We start from the raw sequence: 22,172 nt of genomic DNA, 5'->3' as shown, positions 1-22,172 counted from the left end.
TTGTTCATTCATGTTGGTGGACTTTGGGGTTGGTTATTATAAACAATGCCGTTATAAACATTCATCTGCAAGTTTCTGTGTGGACATGTTTCACTTATATATGTCTAAGTGGAATTGCTGGGTTATATGATTTAACTGTTTAGTCTGAGAAACTACCAGATTGTTTTTCAAGGTAGTTGCAACATTTTACTTTCACACCAACAGTGCCCAAAGGTTCCAGTTTCTCCCCACCCTTCCAATTGACCTGATTCTAGATATTCTGAGTTTGACATGGAATTTTACTGTGGTTTTGATTTGCACTCTCCTGATGACTATCTCAAGCAAATTTTCAGGTGTGTATTTAAACATCTTTTTAAAAAAGATTTATTTATTTATGCATACAAGAGCTGGGGTACAGGCATAGATGCAGGGGGGTGAGAGGATTCACCAGAGACAGAGTGGGGAACAGAACAGGCAGAATGACTGAAATACACTGTTGAGGGGAGCAGCGGGCGAGTCAGGATTGGTCTGCTGCACCATGTGGTTGCTCCCTGGCCAGCTGGAGATTGAAGTATGAATCATCTTTATTCTTCTTTTTCAGGATTTTCTGAGTCCATTGTGATGTCAATGAAATTTAGAATTAGCTTGTCAATTTCACAAGTGAACTGGGATTCTGACGGGTATTTCATTGAATCTGGGGATTGTTTAGGGAATATCACCATAGAAATGATGTTAATGTCAATGACTTTTCTATAGTATGTGGTTAACAGACTCAATAGTGTCTGAGAACTGTCCCAGGCTTAGAAACTGGGCAACTTTTCATTGAAGTTACTGACCTTAGCCTTCTGTTCAAACATTCTTGGTCTCTTTTAATTATATATAAATTAATATCATCCTTGATTGTCCATATTGGGTCCCTAGGACCATCTATGTTCTATTAGCCACCTCCATTCTGACTCTGATGCCTTTGTGGAAGTTCATCTATTTTACTTCTGAGACTTAAGTGTTGCCATTTGCACTCTACTATGCTATGGACCTATCAACTCTGCTGCCAGGGAAACCAGCTCTTAGACATTTCCTTATATCAGCTTCCACCTACAAAGAGCCACTTCTCATCTTCTCAAAGATGTGGGTGACACTTTCATTAGTGCCTTTCCTTTATTAAAATAAAATTCCTCAGGGCCTCCCTGGTGGCACAAGGGGTTAAGAAGCAACCTATGGGGCCTCCCAGGTGGCTCAGCAGTTGAGTGCTGGGTTGCGAAGCTGCCCACAGCCTCTGCAGCACTGGTTCGATCCCTGGCCACCGGGTGAGGGTCCCACATGGCGTGCAGACCTCTCCTGCCGCCCGCTGCTCCCCTCAGCAGTGTACTTCAGTCCTTCTGCCTGTTCTGCTCCCCGCTCTGGCTCTGGTGAGTTCTCTCGCCCTCCTGCGCTTCTGACTGTACCCAGTGCTCGTATAAATAAATAAATAAATCTTAAAAAAAAAAAAAAAAGCAACCTATGAAGCTATCCGTAGCCACTGCAGCACAAGTTCGATCCCAGGCCAGGGAAATACCCACATGGCACAGCAGACCTCTCCTGAATCGCCCGCTGCTCCCCTCAGCAGTGTATTTCAATCAGCCTGTTCTGTTTCCCACTGTCTCTGGTGAATCCTCTCACCCCCACCCCTCTGACCTGTACTCCAGTTCTTGTATGCATAAATAAATAAATCTTTAAAAAAAAAATTCCCCAGGTCTTCCAAAGGAACACAATTCCTAGTGGTGGGATCTCCAGTGTAATGTATGATCCATTCTCTCATGTCCACATTCTCAAAGCCTTTGACCATTTCTCATTTACTTCATTTACTATGGGAACTGTTTTTCCCAAGCTCCCAAAAGCATCTAAGCAGCATATTATAGCCATCTCATGGGGTCCCTGTCAGGATGTCCTAGAATCATGAGAAAATGTCCCTATTATCACAAATTCTGTATGAATTTATTTAATGAAACTATCAAATATAAAAAAAAAAAAACCCTCACATTTTCTAACACAGAATTTTGGGAGGGGACTTCCTTCAAATTTTAAAAGAATAAGTATTTCATGCACAACTTAACCCTAAGCTTTGTAATGGTTATTTTCAAGCAGAAGTGTAAAAAAAATACTAAAACTGTCCTTACAGGTACATATTTTTGCTGAAGAAAGGTTCAACGGGGAGAACTCTCCACAGGGGAGAACTCTAAATACAGAAGTATATTCACTGGGCTGATGGAGCTACAGAGACACTGAAGAGGCAGGAGAGCAGTGCTACTCAAACATGGTTTGAAGACTTGTACTGGTCTGTGCACAATTTTTTTACCATGTTTATAACACCGTGAGTTAGAACTGAGTGTTGAGCATTTTGACATTGTGATAGCAAAGCACATGATCAGTGGACTTAGCCTGCTGAATGGAGTCCAGTCAGTTTGGGTGATCTGGCTTGTTTGGTGGGTAGTGTACAGTATGAACTGCACACTTGTCATGGGCAACAGGAACATACATCGGTCTACAAAAAATTGGATAACTGTAAAACAAAAAACTTGGTCCTTTAACACAGACAATTTGAGAATGCCTGTTCTATCCTCCTACAAGTCCTAAAACAATTCAGTGTTTTTGGAGGAGAGAGTAATCTGAAGTCAATTTGTTTATGTTCAATCAAAATAAAGAGGAGGAGCTTGGTAACGAAACTAAAGTATGGACTAGGGCATCTACTCAGAGTCAGCATAAGCCCTGGCCAGGCCAGCAGAAGTGAGAACTTGTCCAAGAAAACTGGCAGATCAGTAGGCACTTGCTCATAGGACAGGGCCCTTTTGCTTGCCCCTTCTCTGTCATCATCCAGTTTATGGCATCACATATCTGCCTGTGTTTTCCCCCCTCTTGCAGAGTAGAGTAGTCCCAGTTCAGACCTGGGCTCTTCCATACTTTGATGCGATACAATAGCTAGATCAAATGACTGAGGCCTCAAGAACATCTTCCTTGCCAAAACCACAGAACATGTGGGGTGAAGTCTTAATCCAGGGGAAAGTGCCATGTCAGAAGCTTAGTATGACTCGATGACTTGATGATGAGTGTGAATTTGCTTGGGTAGCTGCTTTCTAAATGCTGAACCAGGACAGCCAGCTGGTCTGACCAGAGTATCTACTATGGCAGCCAAGGTACAATGGCTCCTAGAGAAGGAAAAGTTGAGCTCAAAGAAAAATTTAAAAACAACTCTAGAAAGTTAAACAACATATTACTAACATTAATGATAATGTGAAATATTAAAATACAATACCAATTGAAGGCTTCCCAGATTGAAGCACTCAAGGAAAGTCAGTTTTCCCCTTGCCCACAAGGGGAGGGGGTGAACCCAGCACTCACACTGCAGCTCATAGAAGCTGAGGAAGATCAGAAAAGACCTGGATGAAAAACAGGCCACACTCCTCACTCAAAATATTTATTATTCAGGAAAAAGGACCCAGGCTGCACCCCAGGCCCCTTCCCAAGCCATCTCCTTGAATCAAGGGACAGGGTTCAAAGGACTCAGATGTTTCCCAAAATCCCCAAGTATCTGGGAAAGAACAGTCATTCATTTCCTAGACCTGACACTGATTCTCTTTACAACTGAGGGGTGGTAGATGGACTACATGAGGGAAAATAGGATGGCCCCTTCTATGTCACAGCTTGGGCTCAGAGGAGGGTTAAAATAAAGATACTTAAAAAGAGAAGAAATAAGAGAAGAGGCAGGGGGCAAAAGAAGGGCAAGGTTGGGTTCACCCAGATCACGGCATTGTAGGAGAGCCAGGCAGCAATTTGGGTTCTGAGGCTGGAACAGGGAGCTGCAGGCTCAGCACCGGGAGAGCTTCTTTTTTAACCCCACTGTAATTAGATGCCAAAGTCCCACTTTCTTTCCTTCAGAAGATTCAGAATGGTCTGTCTAAAGGCAAGAAGGCATAGTGACCAATTTCCAGTCCCAATCCAGGCCAAGTTCCACCCCCATTCATTCCCACCAAGAGTACTAGAAATACAGAGTGCCGGGACTCTGTCCTTGCTCCCTAGGTCCAAGAGAGGGAGTAGAGACAAGGCACGAAGACCCTGGGTGCAAAGGTGAATATCACTGTGGTTGAATATAACATTATCTCGGGAGTGGGAAGAAGGTGGAAGACCCAAAAGAGATGCCGCCTTCCATCACCTTGTAGGCTGTGGGCCTCTGCCTGCAGCAGAAACCACAATGGATAGGGCTCACTGAAATGGCCTTATTCCTAGAAAGACAGAGGAAAACCCTCAGCTGGTATGGCACAACCTTGGGTGGGATGACAGAGAGCAGTGGGCAGGCCACTCTTGTAGACGACGCTCCTGTCTCAGCTCCCAGTGGTTCTGCTGACTCCAGATGTTCCCCAGGGCTGGGAATTAGGGAGAAAAAGACGTTGTGTTTCACATGATCAGACACTGTTCGCCATTGGCACCTGGTGGGCCTGACAGATTGAGGGCATCCAGGTCAAAGTTGAGGCCAGGAGGCTGGAGAAGAGATGAAGGGATTCAGATAACTGTTCCAATTTCAGGTTTAGAGCTTCCAAAGCTCTATCCTTAGTAGGCACAATTATCACAACAAGGTGGAATCACTAAAGATACCACAATTCTGAAAAAGGGCTCAGATTAAAATTTAGGAAACATACTCACCATCTCCCCAGCCAGCTCTTTTGGAGGATGGCCCAAATCCTGTAGCTGGAAAATGAGAAAAGAACATGAGCTAGAGAAGATCCCAGACAATAATGTAGCAGTTCCAAAGAGGAGTCTGAGCCAGGTCCCTGCTTTCTCCTAGGGCCCATGCTATGTGGCCTCTCTTGTGGCTCCCCTACCCCCATATATGATAACATCCCGCCCAGATACTTCCCACTGAATACCTAAGCAGACAGCACACATGGGCAGATGGCAGGGGAGTCCTGACCTGTTGCATGAGATCCAGCACAGTTTCAAAATGAGCCTTTTGGGTGGCCTCACTGTCTGTGGGGGTCTCTGCTTCAAACTGCGCACATATCTTGCCCATGATAATGTGCTGTTCCTGATATTTTTCGAACTGCTCTGGAGGTAGAGATTCCCGGTGACTCTGCAACCATTCAGGGTACTAAGGAAAGAGAACGGGTGGGGAAAACTTGAATGTGCAGGGATAAGGAAGGGCAATGAAATAAGAAGGGAAGGGGGACGCAGGAAAAGGCAAGCTGAGAATGAGTTCAGCATAAGCAGCAGCACTGACTCCAACTGCATCACTTGCTAAGCTGGCATTTATGGCACCAGAGGCCAATAGACTTCTGTAAGGACCTGGTAGTAAACATTTTAGACTTTCAGAGCTACATATGTTTTCTACCACATATTCTTTCTCCTTTCTCTGTTTTGATTTTACAACCTTTAAAAAATACAAATACCATTCTTAGCTTGAGAGTTGGATTTGGTCCACCTGGACCCTGGTCTACTGACCCTTGATGTATACTACTCATTTTACACCCAATCACGTTACCCTGCATCACTGAAAAGCTTCTACTCCTGTACACTCACTTTCTAGTAAAACGATAAGCTCTGTGACAGCTGGGACCATCATTTAAACTCCTCTTAAACTGTCAGAGCACAAAGCCAACATATACCTAATGAGACCTTGTTGGAGAAATGAGAAGCTAGAAATGAGGGAAGAGACTGATCAGACGAAGACAACGGTCTCAAACTAGTTTATGAAAAACTAGATCTGAAGGATTTCGCCTTCTACTCTAACTATCCTGAGAGTGGTAGTTTTATTCTTTAGAGACACAATTCCTCCAAACTCTTCCCACACCAAATAAATAAACAAATGAGAAAAAAAAATAGAAGGAATGTACACTCACATTACAACCTCTACAGGCTCTAAACAGACAAAGGACCCCATGGCACAACGAAGAGCCCAGGGCACATGGAACTGGAATCCACAGACCTTCTCTGTGATCTCTTTCAGCGAGGGGTACAGCACGTCCTTGGACAGCAGGTTCTGCATGATGCTCTGCATGATAGGCAGGATGGCCCCTTCCCCGTCTCCGTCATCCATGCCCAGCCCTTCCATGGCCTTTGTCAGCTCCTCTTCTGACATGCCTGAGTTCTAGAAAGGATGAGAAGGAGGTAAGCTAGTACCTTCTTGGGATGCTGATCACCCTTTCTGGTGGGAACGAACCACTTAAACTTGCAGGCAGCAAAACAGGCAGTGACAGACTGAGATGATACTTAAAAGAGTCTGTCACTTGAGACTGTGCTGCAGCATCTGGGGGTGGTTCCTTGTGGCTCCCCACTCCCTCCTCCCCTCACCTGAAGATCGGTAGCATTTTTGGCTAGTCCACTTAGTGTCTCCTTTAGGCAAGAAGTGAATTCTTGTTGGGAGGTTGTGTCACTGCCTATGAGAAATCAAAAGAGTCAAGGTCATTTAGGATTTGAACTGTTTGCTTAACATATATTGACCTGGGTCCAGCTTGGACATTGAACATTTACTAGTGAATCCCTATCACTCCAAATCTTTGGAATCCTCCATGGTCGCCACCTCTCCAGCCATCTCCTTGATGCCCCCTTGCTCTCCCCATGGCAGTGACATCATGACTGCTATCAACTTCATTAAGAATTTTGTTGTTCTCAGGCAATGAAGAGGTCAGTTTAGCTCTGTCTCAGTGTCGGCCCCTCACCCACTCTCCCTGCGGCCTCCGAGAGCTTCTGGAACTGCTCCACCAGGTGGGGCTCTTCCTCCGCCAGCTCCTTCATGGCCTTTTCAAACTCCGCTGTGGCCTGTGAGGCCAGCTCGCTGTCAAACAGTTCCTGGAAAAACTTCTCCTGCGAAGCGAAGAGGGCATCCTGCAAGGGAGGAGTGGCGAAAATGCATCTTACCTGGCATCTCACTGCATCTGACCTCTGAAAGAAGCCACAGGCAGTGACTCTAGGAAATGCAGCACTTCCCTCCTACCTACTCCTACCAGACAGTCTAATGCCCTCACTTAATGAGGACAGCAAGAAATGGATCTGGCCACTGAGAGAAAGGGGGTGATATTCCCAACCCAACGATTTAAATATGTTCTTTTCTCAAAGAACTTCCTTGAGATCGCTCCACTCAACCTCAAGTCCCTGTAAGGACTGAGGCCTGTAAGAATACTCAGCAATGCGAGGCACCCTTCCTTCCCCACTCTCCTCTCTACACACAGGGCCTGCTCCATCTCTGCTCAGAGATGCATGCCCATCCCTGCCCCCTCCTTAAGTGGGAGAAATTTATACTTTGGCAGTGTCTCCTGGTGATCTCTTCTGGGATCCTGGAGCATCAGGAACTGTAGTGGTAGGAGGGGGTGCTGGGGAGAGTTTGGCCTTATCGAAGTCATCGAGAGCACCTTCAGAGACAAGAGATATGGGGTGTGTGTCAGAGATGGATGAGAATGCAAGGCAGGGGTTTCTCAGCAAAGCATTAATAGACTGATCTTTCAAATACCAACTTTCCTAAAGGTTTCTCCCTTTTTGTCTCTCTTTCTCGGTCCCAATAAACCTCCCCCTCCCTCGCCATTACCTAACTTTTTGAGATCAAAGAGGAAGAAATCCCTTAAGGTGAAACAAGCATCTTTCTCAGAGCTGCGAGGAGAGAGTTAAAAGAAGTTTTGCAGGGCCTCCCTGGTGGCGCAGCGGTTGAGCGCTGGGTTGCGAAGCTGCCCGCAGCCTCTGCAGCGCCGGTTCGATCCCCGGCTGCTCCCCGGCCACCAGAGGAGGGTCCCGCATGGCGCGCAGACCTCTCCTGCCGTCCACTGCTCCCCTCAGCAGTGTACTTCGGTCCTCCTGCCTGCTCTGCTCCCCGCTCTGGCTCTGGTGAATTCTCTCACCCTCCCGCGCTTCTGACTGTACCCAGTGCATGTATAAACAAAACAAACAAACAAACAAACAAATAAATAAATAAATAAAAATAAACATGCCTCTATAAAAAAAAAATTAAAAAAAAAAGAAGTTTTGCAACAACATCTCCATCTACACAGTGCCTTCCTTACCACATTCTACTGATTCCTAGAAATCCCATACTCATATTCAGGAGGAGAAGAGAGCACAGATGTCCTCAGCCCCCTAACCGCACACTGACGCCCTCAATGGAATAATCCTTGGCAAGAAAGCAGACCACAATAAGTACCACCATAGAGCCTTGGAACTAGTACAGAGTTGGCATTCTATACTGCACTGGAGGGCACTGAAGCGCCTCACTTCTCCTCCCACTTGGTGCTCTCTGGGCAGTCCTAGAGCTCCCTCTGCTTCCTCTCTGCTGATAACTGCCACCAGTTCACACAGTCCCTGGGCACTCCTCACTGTTTCTGTTCATTTTTCAGCCTGCCCACATCTCTGCGACTGGGCAAGCGACAAGAAATAGTCACCTCTGCCCTGAAAAGTCTGTGTGAACACCACTATTCTGCTTGCCAGGCCTGGGGGAGGGCACTGGCCCCATTCTGGGAAAGAAGCCAAAAAAGTGGAGAACAGAGCTAAGAAAAGAACATGCTCCCCTTTTCAGGAGGGCAAAGTGTCTTCCCTGAGGCCGTCTCATACTTGGTGTTTCAAAATAGAGGCGAGGGGGTTAGTGAGATGGGGAAGGAGTCAGCTCGAGCCGACACCAAGAGGACAGAACAGGGGCGGGTGAGACAGGTGGAAGGACCGAGAGGGGAGAGAAGCGCGTCTCATGAAGCAGCGCAGAGCACGGAAGGACGCCCATGTGGGGGCTAAGGGCTGGGACTCGCCGTCCCCAGGACCCTCGGGCCCCCTCTCCTCGGGCGGAGAACCGACGACCGGGCCCCCACTCTTGCCAAAGACTGAGGAGCGACACCGGCTTTACTGTGAGGCCGCGGCTGGACCCGTCCCCACTCCGCCGCACCCCCGGACCACCTGCCACCTGGCGGGCCCCACCACCCTCCTCGCGCCTCGGGTTCTTACTTTCCAGAAGCTCTTCTAACTCCCGGTCCGCGTCGGCGCCACCGCTACTGCCCTCCGCCGCCGCCATGTTGCTCCTGCGGCGCGCCGTAGGGGGCGGAGCTCGAGGCGTCGCCGCTTCTTCCGCCTCGTGCAGCCAATGGCGTGGCCGGCCGCGGAGCCGCCATTTTTAAAGGGACCGGAACTGCTGCTTTCTCTCAGGTTGGGCTCCAGACCCCGAATTCATTGTTCTGCGTCGAGTCCCGGCCTGCCTGGCGTGTCGAAACTACGCTCTCGTCACCTTTTCCCGAGTCGTGGGCAGGCCGACTGAACAAACCACCTACAGATAACCGGGAGCCATGCCCTTGAGGCCGATGACCCGTGGTTCTCTCACGCCCTTCTACTTTGACTCCAGTGTCTTCTTCAGTTTGTTATAGGACAGGGAGAGGGGCAGCCCAAACCCCCACAAACCTGCCTATTCTAAATGGGTTTTGCCATCCGCCACATCAACATAAAATATATGAGACTTTAATGGGAAGGAACTTTAATACAATTAGGAAACAATACAGGTAAGGCAAACAGTCTAGTTTCTAAATGAAGCACCCAAAGTTACCCGTCCCCTCGTGGATAAAAGTCCATCCATATGGGATTGGCCCAGAACAAGGCCCCAAAGCCTGCCACAAGTCTAAAGCATCTTCCAGTGGGGGCCCACAGAAAAGGGTCAGAAACAACCAGACAAGCCCGGAAAGAAAAGAGCAAAATCAGCATCAAGATAAAGGCTGCCATTGTCACCTCTCCACGGGTCTCACCCACATCTGTGTCACCCAGTCCACGACCAAAAGACAAGCGCAGTTTCTTCACGTGTCTCTAGGCTCCATGCGCCTCCTCCAGGTCTCCTGGCTCCATCCTGCTTCCTTCCTCAGTCTCTTCTGCAGCTTCTCCTCTTCCTGCTCAGCTCCACCCTCCTTTGGGTGGGGCAGGGAACCTCCCCCTTTCCTGGGGACCACCCTGTTACAAATTGACTTGAAAAAAATGCGTTCTTTACACCCACTGATTAAATCTCCCCTCAACCCCTACACATGCACCCCGCTCCCCTTTCTCTCCTAGCACCTGACACTCGTTGGCATACTGTGTGCTTGTCTCGTTGATTTCCTCCCTCCCCCTCGAGGAAGTACTAGGAAGGCAGGACTTTGTCTTCGCTGACGAAACCCCATCTCCTAGACTGGATCTTAAATGTAGTCGCTCAGCAGCCACTCTCTGCTTTTCCAAACGCTAGCTACACATTTCTCTGCGGAATTTGTGGGTCTTTCTCATTTCCTAGACTCCATTAGAACTTTCAGCCTAAAGGACAGTGCCAGGAATTTAGTTATAATTCATTATCAGTTGAAGCAAAGCAAACAGAAAAAGCAGCTCTGGGATCTTGGACTGACCAAGTGGTAGCTAGAATGTAGTAGGAATGGCCCTGCCTTCCCTATCTCCTGTGCTCCATAGAGAACCCAATCTCCAAATAAGTGCAGGTTGGGGGAGACTAAAACAGTGACAACTATATACATTCTCATCCCTTTCCTCTTCAGGCATTGTTCTATTCATCTGTCCGAATAGACCAAATGCATCCTTATACACAGGTCAATGCTGGCACCTAAAGGATTTGGGCTGTAGTTTCAAATCTTGTGTTGGCACCAGGGAGGAAAGACAAATCAGGACCAACCCCTGTTGTAAGGTAGATCCCTGGGGATCAGGCTGAGATACAATTAGACACACACACACAGTATGGCACAAAGTAGAGCTCTGAAAAGAGATAAGGACAAAGTGCTATGAAGTTCAAGAGGGAGAAATCACATCTACATGAAAATACTGTCACTTCATGACTTTCATCCCTGGCACACTTGAGTACTGAAACTCCTCACTTAACATACTTGATAGGTTCTTGGAAATTCAGACTTTATTTTTTATTTATTTACTTTTATTTATGCATACAAGAACTGGGGTGTAGGCCAGAGGTGCAGGAGGGTGAGAGGATTCATCAGAGACAGAGGGGAGAACAGACAGATGTACTGAAATACACTGCTGAGGGGAGCAGTGGGTGAGACAGGAGAGGTCTGCTGAGCCATGTGGGTTAGCTCTCAGGATGGCCAGGGCTTGCCAGGGATTGAGCTCGTGCTGTAGTGGCTGGCAGTAGCTTGATAGCACTGTATCTTTAACCCCTGAGCCACCAGGGAGGTCTGGAAACAGACTTTAAACAAATCAACTTAAAAGGAAAGCAGGTCCTCTAATAACTTTGGCTGGAATAGGCTTTTTTCCTCATCAACCTTAACAATGAGAGGACATTACTCAAGGGCTTCTGTACTGTGTGAAACATCAGATTAGGTACTACTTTCACAGATAGGGCACAGAGTGTACTATCACACCTGTGCAAGCCCTATTGTGTTCTTTGAACAACACAAGTTGTGTGACTTGGAGAAAACAATCCAAACTGGGAGTCAGAAGACATAAATTCCAATCCCAAGTCTGTTGCTTAATCACTTTGTTCAACACCCTAGGCCTCTAATTACAAATATGTAACATTAAAGTTGGGACTTCCAGATCTTCAATTCCAAAGTTCTATAATCTAAATCTTTCTTGAATAACCTCTTTCACTTGTACCAATTTATTGCAGGTTAACTTTTTCATCCAACTCCAAACTGCTTACATGTGTAGCTCTAACATGACAGCAGTTACAGTAAGAACGTTTAAAAAAGTAGTAAGTTGCCCCCCCCCCCCGGTGGCGCAGCGGTTGAGCGCTGGGTTGCGAAGCTGCCCGCAGCCTCTGCAGCAGTGGTTTGATCCCCAGCTGCTACCTGGCCACCGGAGGAGGGTCCCACATGGCGTGCAGACCTCTCGAGCCGCCCGCTGCTCCCCTCAGCAGTGTACCTTGGTCCTTCTGCCTGCTCTGCTCCCCGCTCTGGCTCTGGTGAATCCTCTCACCCTCCCGCGCTTCTGACTGTACCCAGTGCTTGTATAAACAAATCTTTAAAAAAAATGTAGTATTTTTATTGACTTTACATTAATGTAAAATTAGTATGTTAATAAGGAAAATACTCAATGGAATTGAATTAAAGTTAAAAACAAGCATGACTCTTCATCTGCATTTTTTAAAAAAGATTTATTTATTTATATATAGAACTGGTGTGTAGGCCAGAGGTGCGGGAGATGAGAGGATTCACCAGAGGCAAAGTGGGGAGCAGAACAGTCGGACCTACTGAAATACACTGCTGAGGGGAGCAGCGGGTGAGACAGGAGAGGCCAGCTGTGCCATGTGTAGGTTAGCACCCTGTCCTCAGTGATAGGTTGATATCAGTGATAGGGGGATAGTGTGATAGCACTGAGACTTAACCCATAGGCTATCAAGGAGGCCCCTGCATTGTTTCCTAAACTTGCTCCTGCATTATTATTTTTACTACTGATACTCCTAACACCTCACCTCCTGCCTTTCTGACATATAGGGAATGCTGTCGAAAATAGTATTTTGTATCATTTTGTTTATATCACTCTTTGCTTAGGATTTAATGGCTCTCAACTGTTTAATGATAAACTTCAAAGTCTAGTCTGGTATAATTTCACAATATATCCTAAGCTTCAATAGGCACTGATTGTCTACTTTTTTGCATATCCCTCAGTTCAGAGTGTTTGTATGCATGCAAAATTGATTTTGCAATTCAATGTTCCTGTATACAGAAGAATGTTTACAGCTTGAGAAAGTGTTATCAAAGTAGCAAGCAAATTTTTGAGAAAAAAGGGTTAATTTGGGAAATAATGTTTAAGGAAGCAACTCTTAAAGCTAAGAAAATATGAAGACCCATGCTCTTTGCTGCAGGAATTCAACCTCTAGGAATTTCTTCTCCAGACACACTCCCTACCTGTAGCGTGTGTATTCAAGTTACTCACTGCAGCACTGTTTTTAATTGGGACACCCAGATATCCATCAATAACAGACAACATAGATAAGTTATAGTAAATCATGTAATAGCACACTATATGGACAAGTAAAAACAAAAAGTGAAGCGCTCTAATATATTCATATGGGAAAATCTCCAAAATATCTAAAAAGAAAAAAACTAATAAGGTGCATAATCATTAGTTTGTGTGCAATTATATATAAAAGACACATAGAAAAAACCCATTTTTTAAAGATTTATTTATTCATGCATATAAGAGCTGGGGTGTACGTCAGAGGTGCGGGGAGTGAGAGGATTCACCAGAGATAAGAGTGGGGAGCAGAACAGGGAGATTGACTGAAATACACTGCTGAGGGGAGCAGTGGACAAGACAGGAAAGGTCTGTTGTGCCATGTGGGTTAGCTCCCTGGCCTGCCAGGGATAGAACTTCTGCTGCAGTGGCTGCAGATAGCTTTATAGTGCTGAAACTTAACACCTCACGCCACCGGGGAGGCCCTGGAAAAAATATATTTATATCTGCTTATAGATTTATAAAAATCTCTGAAGGAGATAAGCTATTTTTATAACATATTTATTTTTATTCATTTATGCATACAAGAACTGGGGTGTAGGTCAGAGGTGGGGTTGGGGGTTTGTGAGGATTCACCAGAAACAGAGTGGGGAGCAGAACAGGTGGATCTACTGAAATACACTGCTGAGGCAAGCAGCGGGGGAGATAGGAGTGGTCTGTTGCACCATGTGGGTCAGCTCCTTGGCCGGGGAGCGAACGCATGCTGCAGAGGCTGGTGATAGCTTGATAGAGCTGAGACTTTAACAGTGGTTACCTATTTGGGGGAAGGTGATAAGAACTGGTTGGCTGAGCAAAGAAGATGGGACGAAGACGTATCATGAATAGTTTTTCACACTTACTGATTCTGAACTATATGAATACATTGTTTAACTTGAGTTTAAAATGGAAAATCAGGGCCTCCCTGGTGGTGCAAGGGGTTAAGTCGCAGCACTATGAAACTATCTGCAGCCACTGCAGCATAGCACCAGCTTGATTCCCAGCAGGCCAGGGAGCTAACCCACATGGCACAGCAGACTTCTCCTATCTCACCCGCTGTTCCCTTCAGCAGTTTATTTCAGTCAATCCACCTGCTTTGTTCCCCACCCTGTCTCTGGTGAATCTTGTTACCCCCTACCCCCGCACCTCTGGCCTGTACCCCAGTTCTTGTACGCATAAATCAATAAATCTTAAAAATATAAAAATAAAATGAAAAACATGCATATTTAAATCAAGAAACAGTACTACCCAATTAGTGTAGGTACATGACAAGTGAAATAATTACTGCTGGGGCCTCCTTGGTGGTATAAGGGGTTGAGATGGAGCAATCCACAGCCAGTGCAGCACAAGCTCAATCCCTGGCCTGGGAGCTACCCACCTGGCACGGCAGACCTTGCTGTCTCGCTTGCTGCTCCCCTCAGCGGTATATTTCAGTCAGTCTGCCTTTTCTGTTCTCCATTCTGTCTGTGGTAAATCCTCTCACCCCCTGCACCTCTGGCCTTTACTCCAGTTCTTGCATGCATGAATAAATAAATAATATTATCTTTTAAAAAAATAATTACTGCTAATGTACTCATTATAAATATACACAATGTATTGCTATTAAATCTTATATATATGTTACCTGTGATACTCCTACAACAGTGACAAATCCATAGCCAGTTCTCATAAAACTATATTGCTATAATTAGCAATAGGAGGAAGGTTGCAGACAATATGGGACAGGGGAGCTATTTGCTTTCTACCATCTTTATAGCAGTTTAACATTCTATGAAAAGTATGTGATTTTTCTTCTATAATGGGTACTTACTACTTTTGTAATTCAAAATTTATTATGGAAGGAAAGAGAGATGCTTTGGGTAACTTCATGGTACAGGTAGGAATATAAGTGTATTCAGCCATGAAATTCTTGTAGAAATTTACTTTATTCAGTGTGAGACACAAAGTACAAGAACAATGGTTATAAAGAACAAACCCATACAAAGTGATGTGCATTTCTGGGAAACCAAATAGTTTCTTCTCAAATTTTAAGTTTTCAGCACACAGAATGTAGTTGCCTAAAAGCTGAAATGCCAAGGAAAACAGGGGTGGCTGAGTTTGCTGTGACTGAGCAAAAGATGTTCTTACTTATTACACCTACTCATTTCTAGCAAAAAGGGAGGGAGAGGGTGAATAGTAAAGGAATGTACTACACAAATGCTCATCACTGAGTTTTTATTTGTCCTTGAAAGACCTGTGCTGGGAAGGTCAGGCAACTGTGACCACTGGAGTCATCTTGAGAAGATGAAGAACGTCAGAGGCAAAAAGAGTCAAGTTTTGACATTTTGATCACCATTAAAGAGAAAAGGACATGAAGATTTGGGGCAGGGACAGCTAAATGTCAACAATCTGAAAGGCTGTTTAGGAAGGGGAACTGGAGGATTAGAGACTAATTCTCTAGGGGAAACAAGATGACTGATACCCACACACCAAAAAGCGGAATTTAGCGAAACTGCAGAGGGCTGATCCTCAGACCAATGACATCTCTGCCAATCTCTGTCACCTGTGGAAAGGAGAGAGTAAAGGTCAGGGACTTGTGAGCGAAAGCTTGCTACCCCAATACTCAGCAGAGCCCCCTGGCTCTAGCCTTTTCCAGAGCCACTGCCTGGAGAAGGGGCACAGGAAGATACATTATTACCACCCCTACCACATGCCCTCAGACTCCAGGAAAGCACTCACGGTGGTGACCCTGCAGATCTGACCCTTGAACTCAGGTGAATAACAGGCCCCACTGAGTGGACACTTCTCCACTGGCTTTCCACGATAGATGGGCCGATAGGATGCAGCACAAATGTCAAAAGGGTTGTGCATGTCATAATTGAGCTGGCAGGCATCTGTGGGGTTCTTTTCACAGGCAGAAAGGATTTTCCGGGTCTAAAAAAGGAAGTAATCTTTTATTTAAGACAACAAAAAGCCACGCACCATAACTCAAATGATCTTACCAGGGTTGCATGGTTTCTTTGATGCAAGCTGCAACTGCACGGAGTGAGTAGAGAACGCTCTGTCCAGGGTATAAGTAAAAGGGTACAGCTGCCATCTGCTGTATCTGGTTTCCCCTCAGCTCAATATTGAAGTGGCACCGTGGGTCTAGACCCATGCTTCCCTACCAGGATTGGGGATGATCAAGGTCAGGAGCAGGTCTGAAAGCATTAAGAATGTTTCTACTGCCCCCCAAAATGCTTTTAGAGATAAGAAGTAATGGGACATGTGTGGAAAAGTGTGGTGGCAATAGTGGTTCTAGGAATGGGGCTATTTTCAGCCATGGTGGGGTTAATCTAGGCTGCAGGTTGCTCTAATACCTGGCATGTCTATGTAAGTTATCTGTTCAGCTTCCAGGAACGAGGGAGACACCATGACCCTAAGTGGAGGAAGAGGGCATCCAGGGCGCTCACTGTGAATGCTGCTGTCAGTGCTCTTTTTCAGAGAAGCACCTTGGTCTCTTACTCTCTCCATGAGAGCAGATCTAGTCTGCTTTTGCTCACTAAAGGGATTCCTAGTTACCTGTTGAGCCACCTCTGGCTTGGGCCCAAGTTCTAGCAGGCGTCGGGCAAAGGTGGCAGCTGTCTTAAAGTTTTTGAGCTTGAAGAAGAGGTTGAGGGCTGTGCGCAGCACCAGAATCATGTGCACAGGTTGCAAGTTGGAGTGTGTGAAGTAGGCTGCCATCTGGTGGACAGAAGAGGAACAGAAATCAGCTGACCACAATCAGAGGAGTTGGAATAAGCTGACTCACAGTCAATCAAATGAAAACAAACAAAACAAGGGCTGACTGCCTCCGGGATAAGGAGGACCAATGGGATGAGGATGAAGGGTTGAGGAATAATACATCCTTTCCTTACAGAGATGGGCCCAAACTTCTCTTTCTAACCAGACTGAGATCTGGGTTTAGAATTGAAGAATTCAGACCCAATGGAAGGTGAAGGGCAAGATTCTTACCTCACAGATGCGCTTCTGCTGTTCCAGAGTCTCTTTGGGCAGCTTTTTTCTTTCAATTTCCATGGACAAACCCACAATGTACTCACGGCAAATGGTGATGAGCTGCTGGGCCTGGAGCCAAGGACAAAGGTAAGACATGTGTAGGGTAAAGAAAATGTCAGGCTTTTCTGCCTTTCCGCCATCAGGATAGATGATGGATCCTTGTCCTGGATGCATGCCTGATGGCGGGCACCTGGAATAGGGTGTGGGCCTAGGTGGATGGGATTCAGCTGAGCTAAGACTGTGCTTTTAAGGGCGGCGTCACGGGGACGCCAGCAGCAGCAGCAGAAGCCGAGAACAAAAGAGAAGCCGAGAAGCAGCAGAACCCAGATAGAGTGAAGACTTGCTGGGGCTGGGAGGCCTGCCAGCCTCCCAGCCCCCCAGCCAGCACCCCTGCCTGCCATATGCCTGGTGAACCCCAAATAAAAAACCTGCAAAACTACTGAGGACTCTGACTCCTCCTTTACCCGGTCTGCATGGGATCAGAAAACCTGCACCGTATCCAGTCCTGCCTTTACAATTGGCGTAGTCGGCAGGATCCATGCAGACGGGTATTGGAGCCCTCCGAAGACCTGGAGGGACTAAGGAGAACAGACTTTGCCTGTGACGACGCTGGAGGCACCATGGCGGTATAGAAGATGGATACGTCCACGAGCTACAGGATGAGACCTGGCGTGAAGGAGACGCCCGAAAGGACCAGCCAACGACACCGGATAGGACCAGCCAACGACACCGGATAGGACCAGCCAACGACACCGGATAGGACCAGCCAACGACACCGGAAAGGACCAGCCAATGACCCCTGAGGCAGCAGGCCATTGCTGAAGCAGGGAGAGGCCAATGGACTGATGGACTGATGAACTGATGATTTTGGACTGACAATCCCGCCAGAAGGCGGAGGACCTTAGCAGGTTATGTTTATTTTTTGAGAATCTGGGGGTGGCCAGTGGGCCTAGATGGCCAAAAGCAGCCTGTGTATGCCCAGTGGCCAGGTGGAGGAGAAAAGCCAACTAAGGTGGCAAAAGCTGGTACTGATGCTAAGTTGAGAAGCCCTAAAGCGGCTGTTAAGCAGCCTGGGTATGCTGAAGCCCTGTGAGTCTCGTAAAATCACCTATGGGTGATGCCCTGCTCATTCTTGAGTGAGGGTGAGGAGCTGAGAAGCCCGTCCTTGGGGGACGGGTGGGGAATGTGGCTTGGGGTGGAGCCCAAGCCAAATGCAAAGTTTGGATCCCCAACCCATGTGCTTGTGCAGTGGGTTGGCTTGAGAGCAGGGGTCTGTGAGTCGCATGGGTGGCCATGAAGGCCGAGTGTTGGAGCGACTGCAGACAGAAACCCTGAGGGTTGGCGATTACCCCCAACAGAATAAAATTGCCAATCCCAGAGCTAGTGCATCCTGGGGGTGGATGCTGTGTGTGCCTTGTAGCCGAGACTACAGCCAGAGAAGGCCAGGAAGCCTGACGGCTCCTGGTGTGTTATAGCAGATGCCGTGTGTGATTTCCCCTCCCTCGTATGAGCAGTGCCTTCGGCAGCAGATTTGGTGGCTCATCTGCTGGTACCAATAATTGTCTTTTGCACTTGGTTGGTGCCCTGCCTGGACTTATTTGTGTTCTGTTGTATTTTGTTATGTTGTATTTTGTTATTTGATGTATTTGCTTTTGTGGGCCATGGCTGCATTGTTTGTTTGATAAGAAAATTGTGTATATATATAGATAGACTGTATGGCAGAAAACCCTGAGGGGGTGGACTGTAGGGTAAAGAAAATGTCAGGCTTTTCTGCCTTTCCGCCATCAGGATAGATGATGGATCCTTGTCCTGGATGCATGCCTGATGGCGGGCACCTGGAATAGGGTGTGGGCCTAGGTGGATGGGATTCAGCTGAGCTAAGACTGTGCTTTTAAGGGCGGCGTCACGGGGACGCCAGCAGCAGCAGCAGAAGCCGAGAACAAAAGAGAAGCCGAGAAGCAGCAGAACCCAGATAGAGTGAAGACTTGCTGGGGGCTGGGAGGCCTGCCAGCCTCCCAGCCCCCCAGCCAGCACCCCTGCCTGCCATATGCCTGGTGAACCCCAAATAAAAAACCTGCAAAACTACTGAGGACTCTGACTCCTCCTTTACCCGGTCTGCATGGGATCAGAAAACCTGCACTGTATCCAGTCCTGCCTTTACAACATGGTACAGAGATATGCATATGGGGTATGGGGAGGGTCCCAGGACCAGGACAAGCAGCTAGACCTTCCCTACCTCTGCGATCTCCTGTTTATTATCCACAACAAGCAGTGGCACACTGAGTAAAATGGAACGGAATTTCTCCACAGCTTCCTCAAACTTGCCAACTGTGGTGAACTGGTAACACAGCTGCAGGCGCTGGATGAGGTCATTCAGCTTCAGGCCCACAGCTGGCACACCGCTCTTCAGCCCTGCATCCTTCCTGGAAAGGGAAGTGCAAGAAGACACAGTCAGGAGTCCATATGTCTCAACTTCCTTTTCTGGCAACAGGATCAGAACTACCTCTCGTGAAAGTATGTGGGGAACAGGGTGCAGCAGACACAAATCAAACCTCATAGAATGGGAAGGAGCATCTTGTCCTTTTAGCAAAGCCCAGCTCAGTCAATCGGATTGTCAAGGAGGCTGGCAACTGGGAACAGAGAAGAGCAAGGAGCAAGGGTCTTACCAGTTGCGATTGGGGTAGCCATACATGGAGGGCAAGCACGGCAAAGCCTGGTAGGTGGTACGGCCTCGGGCATAAGTCTGTAGGAACAGCTGCTTGTAGGGACCAAACTGGGTTACACCCACCTGATCATGAAGTAGCTGGAAGACAGGAAGAAAGAAACAAAGATTTTGGCCCTACCCTTTAAAAACTAGTTGACCTTAGGTGAGGTACTTCTCTATATTTGGTTCCTCATCAGTAAAGTGTGCTAGACCATGGGACCAACCTCACTTAATAATGCCTGTAAAGCACTTAAGGCAATACTGGCACAAAATCAATACTAAATAAATGTTACAGCAACACAAGGCTCTGTGTTCAAAACAGACACCTGTTCTTGCAGGGGTGTGGATGTCGACAAGGAGAGCCAGTATGCAGGTTAAAGATGGCAGATGCTGGAAGAAGCCACATAAGTGATTACTGGTTCAAGTGGAAGCCTCAGCAGGTGTGTATTCTTAGGCAAAACCTAAGGCTTCAATGATGCACACACACTGCCCTGATGGGCAGATAATTTCCATTTGGTTAAGCTGAGTCAGCCACATCTCTGGGACTCTGGGTGAGATACACTTATCAGGAGCCAAGGTTAAGCTAAGACTTACCCTCATGGCTGTTTCAAAAGAGCCTGCCAGGATGTGATCAACTGGAAGCTGAGAGTTATTGCACCAGATCTAACAAGAAACAGAAAATGAAAGTGAATTTTATTTTTTCTCTTCTTAAACCACTCTACTCTGTATCTACAGTAGAAAAGTCTTAAATGCCTTGGCATTTAATCGAGTGGCATCGAACCACTCAGCCCAGGGAGTATTTCCCTGCTTACCTGAGTTGGGCTGGTTCCCTTGGTGGGGGGTACAAAGAAACCATCTTCAGCCCCTCCAGCTGACCCAGGGGGTATATCCTGGGAGAGAAATAAAAAGTGAGCCACTCTGAAAGCCTTCACCCATTCTGCCAATCAACACAAAGTCCTTTACCTTGTTCCCAGCCTCTAGTTGAGAAGGGATAGTGGCTGTGGGAGAAGATCCTCAAAATAGGAGGAGCCTCCCCAGTAACAAAATAATATACCAAAAGATCTTATTCAGGCAAAAAAGCCTGCTGCCATTTCATTAGCTGTGTTGAGACCCTGATTATCTCTTCCTTTCTTTCAAATGGGAGATAAGCATAAGATTGAAACCCCCTCGCCTTTGGAGACCTCAGGGCAGGGGCCGTAATGCCACTGGCTTCCCCCTGGGGAAATGGAGAGAACCTGACAAAGGTAAGAATTCCACATACCAGTTCTGGAGGAAGCTCCAGATCTTCCTCTACATCCCAACCACCTCCTTCTTCTTGACCTTTGCCAAGAGCGTCATCCCCTAAACCTTCCGGGGCCTCCACAAACCCATCTGTAAGGAAAATTCAGACATAAAATAGATTTGGGTGGTGACACAATCAAAGCCAATGGCTGGCTTCCTTTTGGTCTCAAGGTCTGGAAGTCTGCAGAACTTCCCCATGCCCAGGTATAATCCAGGAAGCTGTTATCTGAGCAGTCCTTAGATGGCATCCTCACCTTCATCCAGCTGCAGCTCTGCATCCTCTCCCCAGCCTTCAGTGCCGACAGTGTCAATGTCAATGTCAGCCGCCAGCGCACCTCCTTTCCCTACCAGGGAGGAGCAGAAAGGAGCTGGTTATAGCCAGGTATGTCTAAGACGTGACCACCTGTGCAAGCAAACCATATCCATACAAAGTCAGGCACCAAGGATCTGCCCACTTATTGTGTTTTGTTTATTTTTGTGGTGTAACAACCTGTAATGAGTTTCACAGAGGGAACTGAAGATGGAAATAAGTGGCCTTTACTACCAAACACTGGCTCTGAAACCATTTCCCACTCACCAGCCTTTAGATACCAGCTCTTGGAATTTCTTCCCAGGAACTCTGCTAAGTTACCACCACTGCAGTGTGTACAAGGCAGGAAGACACCAGGGTGGAGGAAGGAGACAGAGGAAAGAGCAGAGCTGGGCAGAAAATGGCCAACGGTCATTTAGGCTCTTTGTCATGAGAAATGAATTAGTAGACATATCAAAAAGATGGGGGAGGGTAAAGGCTGGTGTGCAGAAAAGAAGAGTGCAATAAGCACCTGCACATTCCCACAGGACACAACTGAGGTGGCTGAATTTATACCTTAAGATTGTATGCCATGATGACAAAATACTGACCAGTGAGGACTACATACACAGTAAAAATCTAACTAGGCCAAAACATTAACAGTGGCTATAGAGGTGTGCAATAAGAGACAACTCTTATTTTTCCTTCCTATTTTCCAAATGTTGTTTAATGACCTCACAATGCTTTCAGTTTTTAAAAGATGGTTTCATGACTCTAAATGGCATCTCATTGCTCCCTGAAGCTTCATACAGAAGGAAGGACAGAGGAACTGATCATATTCTTCACAAAACGACATGGTATGGAGAAGGGGCACTCACCCTTGCTGGCGATGGAGCCCTCAAAGAACCCTTTAGACACAGTCAGCAGGGGCCAGTTTGTATCCAGTGGCATGATAGGTGCAGGTGGCTGAAGCAGTTTGGCATTAGGGTCAATATCTGGGATCTG

The 22,172-nt window shown here is 46.9% G+C and overlaps 2 protein-coding genes across 3 annotated transcripts in view; both read right to left on the bottom strand.

The window, feature by feature from the left end:
- Positions 1-1,342: 1,342 nt before the first annotated feature.
- Positions 1,343-9,000, bottom strand: PEX19 (peroxisomal biogenesis factor 19). The gene is made up of 8 exons (XM_037506670.2): positions 8,923-9,000; positions 7,246-7,355; positions 6,666-6,831; positions 6,298-6,383; positions 5,933-6,094; positions 4,922-5,098; positions 4,654-4,698; positions 1,343-4,491 (listed from the first exon to the last, which is right to left on the bottom strand). The coding sequence occupies exons 1-8, from the start codon at positions 8,987-8,989 to the stop codon at positions 4,408-4,410; spliced, it is 897 nt and encodes a 298-aa protein (XP_037362567.1). The 5' UTR covers positions 8,990-9,000; the 3' UTR covers positions 1,343-4,407.
- Positions 9,001-14,771: 5,771 nt separating this feature from the next.
- The window catches only part of COPA (COPI coat complex subunit alpha), a 42,636-nt gene continuing 35,235 nt past the window's right edge, over positions 14,772-22,172 (bottom strand). For both annotated transcript variants that reach the window (XM_037506667.2, XM_037506668.2), the window contains exons 23-33: positions 22,046-22,169; positions 21,133-21,222; positions 20,859-20,968; positions 20,410-20,487; positions 20,192-20,260; positions 19,560-19,696; positions 19,130-19,316; positions 16,852-16,962; positions 16,420-16,581; positions 15,598-15,792; positions 14,772-15,421 (exon numbers count right to left, since the gene is read on the bottom strand). In XM_037506667.2, coding sequence (XP_037362564.1) covers positions 15,362-15,421; positions 15,598-15,792; positions 16,420-16,581; positions 16,852-16,962; positions 19,130-19,316; positions 19,560-19,696; positions 20,192-20,260; positions 20,410-20,487; positions 20,859-20,968; positions 21,133-21,222; positions 22,046-22,169 — 1,323 coding nt within the window. In that variant the 3' untranslated portion in view covers positions 14,772-15,361. The remainder of the gene's footprint in view (positions 15,422-15,597; positions 15,793-16,419; positions 16,582-16,851; positions 16,963-19,129; positions 19,317-19,559; positions 19,697-20,191; positions 20,261-20,409; positions 20,488-20,858; positions 20,969-21,132; positions 21,223-22,045; positions 22,170-22,172) is intronic.

Source organism: Talpa occidentalis, unplaced genomic scaffold (assembly GCF_014898055.3).
Source record: "Talpa occidentalis isolate TD23 unplaced genomic scaffold, MPIMG_talOcc4v2.1 talOcc4.12, whole genome shotgun sequence".
In the NCBI taxonomy this organism is placed as follows: Eukaryota; Metazoa; Chordata; class Mammalia; order Eulipotyphla; family Talpidae; genus Talpa; species Talpa occidentalis.
Note: the sequence above shows the minus strand (reverse complement) of the source record. Positions and strands in the feature narration are given on the sequence as shown.

Coding starts and splice junctions, on each gene's coding strand:
- PEX19 (XM_037506670.2), bottom strand. CDS start 8,989: ATGGCGGCGGCGGAGGGCAGTAGCGGTGGCGCCGACGCGGACCGGGAG. Junction 7,356..8,922: donor GTTAGAAGAGCTTCTGGAAA/GTAAGAACCCGA, acceptor TTGTCTCTGAAG/GTGCTCTCGATGACTTCGAT. Junction 6,832..7,245: donor CACCAGGAGACACTGCCAAA/GTATAAATTTCT, acceptor CCTCCCTTGCAG/GATGCCCTCTTCGCTTCGCA.